The 6,000-nt window shown below is 47.2% G+C and overlaps 1 protein-coding gene across 1 annotated transcript; it reads left to right on the forward strand.

Annotated features, from left to right (window-relative positions):
* Positions 1 to 1,558: 1,558 nt before the first annotated feature.
* On the forward strand, positions 1,559 to 3,151 carry H257_03375 (hypothetical protein; the record flags this gene model as incomplete). The annotated part of the gene is made up of 1 exon (XM_009827407.1): positions 1,559 to 3,151. The coding sequence occupies one exon, from the start codon at positions 1,559 to 1,561 to the stop codon at positions 3,149 to 3,151; it is 1,593 nt and encodes a 530-aa protein (XP_009825709.1).
* Between the last annotated feature and the right edge of the window lie 2,849 nt (positions 3,152 to 6,000).

The raw sequence follows: 6,000 nt of genomic DNA on the forward strand, positions 1-6,000 counted from the left end.
TGGATGTTTGCGAATCTATCTGACAGTGAGCAAATCACGAAATACAGTATACTGGCAGTCCACGAAATACAGTAGAATGAGTGAATTCGACATTCTCAAGACATTAAATGCCGAAGTCACGAAATATAATGAAGCTCCACGAATTTAAATAGCATCCCCACCGGTGCGACTATTATACAGTTCTATCCGGATTATTTACAGTTGGACAACCCCACTGGGCGACTGTAAAATACTGGAAACTGTACAATTTTACCGCGAGACTCCAAATCGGCCAGATTTACAGTTTCGACTGTAAAATACAGTTTTGACGAATTACTACGTAGTAGCCAATAATAAACTATCAATGGATAATTTTGTCCAATCATCGGTGTCATGGAGGAGCCGGAAAGCCAATACTATTGTAATTACGTTCCTTTGAGCAAATGGATCCTTCAAACGCGCTCGTGGCTCACACTTCACTAAACTCGTCGAGTCCATCGGCAGCCCAACCAAAGCACAACCTTCGCTGAGCAGTGACACAAGTTCTCAGGTGTGAAGGACGGATTTTCCTTACTTCCATCAACCAGTTGTTAGAACAGTCGTCATTCTGCACCGCATCGTCCATGCTGAGTCCATATACAGTACCTATAGTATAACGACCTTGATCTACTAAAGTGCGGGTGAGCTTTTCCCCCATTCTGTAAATTGACTGTGAGACCGAAATAGGCAGCCCCGACATAGTCGAGCTTCTTCAGCCTTACTATCCAGGCGCAGATTGGAATGGCGGCCTGCTATTGACTATATAGGGCGGGAAGGTAGTCAAGGATCTCACAAGTGTATTCGTCCACGTCATCACCTTCGCCTAACATGTAAGCTTAAAGCAAACTTATGCTTCTGGATTAATTTCCGGATATGATGTTTGCTGGGGTTGACGAAAATCAAACTTACAGGAACTGTAAAACGGAATTTTTCAGTCTGATTATGCAGTCTTACCGGTGGGGATACCCTAACTTTTGTGGGACTCGAGAAAGAATTTGAGCGGAATCGTTATTAATGGGTTTGTGATACTACTAGTATATCACATGTCCAATGTCGTGGCATGTTTCTCCGAGTAACGTTACAGTACAATAATGACAACGTGGCAAGTACGGTATACAAGGAGGTCATATGAGTGGAGTATGAGGTTTCACTTCACTAAAGTACTTGTAGCACTAACGTTATGTAAATACAGTAAAGTGGGGAGTTGAGTTGAAGACCACGAATGACGTTCCACGTGGTTGTCGAGGTGGCCAACGCACAGAAAAACACTTATTAATAGCAAAGCATGCGTCCAAACTGGATCTGTCATGGAAGCGGGGACGTTAAGATTAACATGTAAAGTAGGGCAGTCACTTTATTTTGTCAGAGTAAAGCCAATCAAGAACATGACGTTCTCCATGTTGAGGTTATAGAGCGTCGAGACGGGACGCAGCTGGATTGGTGACATATTTGGGGGTCGACAATCATATCTCCGTGTCACTGCTGGTAAAGAGAGGCCTTTCTACGAGTGCGGCCCAGTCTCCATTTTCAAATTGTCACCATGGTTCGCATCACTGGCACCATTTCACTTGCCTATATCTACGTTGTGGGGGCCCAGCAAGAACTTTTTCAATGGCAGCCGTGCGCGTTCTCTGAAGACCCTCGCCTCGAGTGCGGATCCCTGCGAGTTCCCCTGAATCACTTGGATCCGTCGGTCAACGAAACGATTGACATTGCCGTTCGCCGATACCGAGTTGAGAATGGAACCCAGAGCTTGGGCACAATCTTGATTAACCCCGGCGGACCTGGCAGCCGTGGAACTACCGAGGCATCGGCGGACGTCGCCAACTACCTCGGGGGACAGTACGACATCTTGGGTTTTGACCCGCGGGGCGTGGGGTTGTCTCGTCCGGCCCGCTGCACCAAGAATGGATACACGTCCTTGAGCGAGTGGCCCAGCCTTAGCAACCCCCCTTTCGACTCGCCCACGGCTGAGCAATCTTTGGCACGATACGGAGCCAGCCTCGAGGCTATCGTGCGTCGGTGCGAAAAGTACGACGGCCAGTACCTCAAGTACTTGTCCACGGCGTTCGTGGCGCGGGACATGGACCTGATTCGGGCCGCGTTGAACGAATCCGTGGTCAACTACTTTGGCTGGTCGTACGGCTCGACACTGGGGGCCACGTACGCCAACATGTACCCCAACCGCGTGGGTCGATTCGTCATTGATTCGGTGCTGGACCCGACTCTGTACACGGGGCCCCCGTCCAACTTGCTGGCCGAATCCACCGTCGATGCGGACGAGACGTTTGACGGGTTTGCCGACGCGTGCGAAAAGGCGGGGCCGTTGAAGTGTCCTCTCGCGTACGCCGCGCAAGTCGGCAAGCGCGTTCGTGCGTTCTTGGACGGAATGGTGGAATCCCCCCTCCTCGTGCCCGCGGGGGACGACTTCTCCGTCATCACCGCGGCAGATGTTCGGGACGACATCTTGCACACTCTGTACCGACCGGGAAAGTGGTTAGACCTGGCGCATCGACTGCACAGTTTGATGGAAGGCACGTACGAGGCGTCCCCTGTGGACGAGGTGTGTCCGATCACGAACTCGTCGTACCTTGGCATGAAGATGGAGTTTTCCATTTACATTGGCAACGACGGCGACTCGGAGAGAGAGCAGGATTGGCACGGCGCCCTTCGAGAGGCGAAACGCAAGAGCCCGCTGTTCGGGATACAGTTTGCTTTGCCTGCCCTCCCTGCTCGGTACTGGAAGGTTCGTCCCGTCGAGCGGTACACTGGTCCGTGGAACTCCACGCTGCGCCAGCCCATCTTGATCCTGCAAAATAAACTCGACCCCGTGACCCCTCTTCGACGCGCGCAAGCTCTGGCCAAGACCATGGGCACCAACGCCGTCTTGGTCACGCGCGACGGGTTCGGCCACGAAACGAGCAGCACCCCCTGCAAGTGCATCGAAAACATCCTCGCGGCGTTCTTCAACAACGGCACGTACCCCAAGCACAACTCCAACTGCAAAGTGGACATGGGCCCGTTTGATGGCGCCGGCCCCCATGCTGCACGACGAGCCTTGGCAGACAAGATGGAGGCCTCGAGGCAGGAAGTGACCAAGATCTTGACCCAAGTCCGACGACCCATGTTGTAACGTTAGTCTTGTTTCACTTCAACATTTTGACTCGGGGAGCCCGTTGCTTCGCCCGCAGCTTTAACTGTCGGTTTGAGCAAATTACTACGAAGTTCTTATTTGTCGTGATAGTTGAGCCTTGCATAGTTTTCAGACATTTTCTGTTTGTAGTACTCCCGGAGTATGCGTTTTCAAAACTCTCCTATCTGATGTGGAACGGGGTTCGTATTTTTAAGACACCCCATTCGCCGAATTCCCCCGATGAATATCGTCTACAAATTTTGACAAAATCAAGATGTTCATCGTGCCAAATCAAGGATTTGGGATAAGAATCCATACACGTCCAGAAAAGATGCAATGATATAGGGTTATTCAAAATTTTGATGGCATAAAGTTAATAGAGAATTTGCTCAATTGTTGAATAAAATCACAATTTTCTTCGATAACGATATTCTTGAAGAAAATGTATTGTCTGTCTTTTATCGCATAAAATGGACCAAATAACGTAGATTTCCAATTTAAGAGACATGGGACAATTTAAGGGACATTGGCAATCACCCACCTTGAAATTTGTGTAGAAATACCTCTTTAAATAAATGTTCTTCATGATCCCATGTGTTTTATATAAATTAATTAACTAATTGGCTCTATAAATACATAACCTGTTGAGGTTGCATATGTACCTGACAGAATATTATACCCTAACCACAAATAATATGCATGGATTAATACTACAATCAAGCTTAAAATATGTCCCTTAAATTGTCCCCTACTTTTGAGGTGTTTCTGCTTAGAAAATGGGACATTGGATGACTGCCAAATATCTCGCAAAACAAATTTTCTTCCGGTTGAATCTGAGATATTTTTGAAATAGAACCACGCTCGCATTTTGTGAAGACGAAAATATCGTCTTCGCAAACATTGCATTTGCAAGCGAACCTCTCGCATCGACACTGTAAAATATGATATGATCGAAATACATTTTCAAAGGCTTTGGCATCGTGCACAAATTTTCTCGCAATCTCACCGGGTAACGAAGGCAGGTCGAGCCAAGTCGTGGAGTGCCTCGATTGCCACCCACGTGGAGTGCATCGATTGCCACCCATCGACGTCGGTTAAAAAAATACACGTTATCCGGACTCGCAAATTTGTTTGCGAGAGGCACTTGCGAGATATTTGGCAGTCACCCATTAGGCCATGATAGATACTGTGAAAATAGATGTTTCAGTGTTTGTTGGGAAGACCTGCGTTTCCTGTTCAATTATCAGTTTTCAGAAGTCGAAACCCATTTCTCAGTGCCGAGCTGCTTCCATTTCCCGGCAGCGACTCCAAAATATGTCTCTTAAATTGGAAATCTACGTTATACTGTGCAAGAAAAAATATACGTGTCAGAGCTGGGGATAAGCGTACCGTATTTCGATGCATGCGCTTTCGGCGCATCCGGATAAATGACTTTGGGTCACGTTTCATTCCTAATGTTCGGATAACCTCTACTTCTATGATTATCCGTGATAGCTGCTCTTTTCACTGATTCCGCTATAAAATTTCATGCGTTTCCGTGATTGTACTAACAGTAAATATGGAGGGTAATCATTACGAACACGGACACGGATTACTTTGCGAAATCTCCCTGGTTTCATTCTGTGGTTTCGTGTGCAATGAGCAGATTTCGAAGCGAGGATGACTTGGCGCTCTTGATATAGGCCAACCACAAGCGATCATTCCTCCAAGATCGAGTCGTGAAGTATTGGGGGGTGCTCGCGTGAACTTGCTTAAAGTTCCTGGCTTCTCTTGCCAGGAACTCGAAGTCGACGACAAGAATACTTCGCAGGGTATGAATTTTTCGCACGTTGTTTTTCGGTGTATCGCGCGTGGTGCCATTGAAAGGGCACTTTCACGTGGTATGTTTCTGTTTGAGGCATTTACGCGTGGCATATCGTCGTCGTATTAAATTATAAAAAACACCGCGAAATTTAATAGTATTCCAAATTCGATTTACGTTTCGAAACATGGTGTTCGCACCAAACACACTCAGCTGCTACAGAGAACCCCGGAAATATCCGACAGGGGTTACAGCAAATTTTGTATGGAGATGTCGCCAGAGTAATAATATTCATTACTTTTTTATTAGAGAGGTTTTGCAACTCATCTTTATCATTACCCTCAGCCACTACTGACAAAACCAGAAGTGTACCTCGCAAACTTAATTAATGATAATATGAAAACGAATGACTAGGTCGTGGATTTGGCGATTTGTACGGACAGTTATCTTTATCATCACATTCGACCAAGCCAATCAGGAGCTTCTATTTCCACAGTACAGCAGTAGGAAGTCTGTTGGCTTGTGTCCCGTCTGGCATTGATCGTTTGACCAGTGTTCACAAACTAGAGTGTGGCAACACAGAACTAGTGTTAAGTTGCGTAGTCATTGTGGTTTAGCTTCATGCTTTCATGTATCTACTTTTGCAGATGTGGAGAACTAACAGTGCAAAGTTACCAGTACGTTCCTGCGTGTGAATTCCAAGGTCTACGTTGCCATGACGTTACCACTGATGTTAACACACAATGGACGTGACCTCGTCGAATGACATCCAGATGACCACGCAGCGCAGCCATTTGGAAGCATAAGGTCCTCCACATTTGGTGAGGCTGGTGTGGAGAGATTGCTAGCTCGATAACCCAAATCGCCGAAACCACTGACGACCTTGAAATTTTTATGTACTGTAGCTGTTAACGTTACATTATGGAAGGGAAAGGCAACACGAATGCGTTGCTGCCCTTTCGACCGACCGCAATAGTCGCGTGTGGTCTATGGGCATCCTCATCGCGTCGTCGGTCGACTCGGAGTCCTGCTTGAACAACGACATCCG

This window comes from Aphanomyces astaci, assembly GCF_000520075.1.
Source record: "Aphanomyces astaci strain APO3 unplaced genomic scaffold supercont1.6, whole genome shotgun sequence".
Classification (NCBI taxonomy): domain Eukaryota; phylum Oomycota; class Saprolegniomycetes; order Saprolegniales; family Verrucalvaceae; genus Aphanomyces; species Aphanomyces astaci.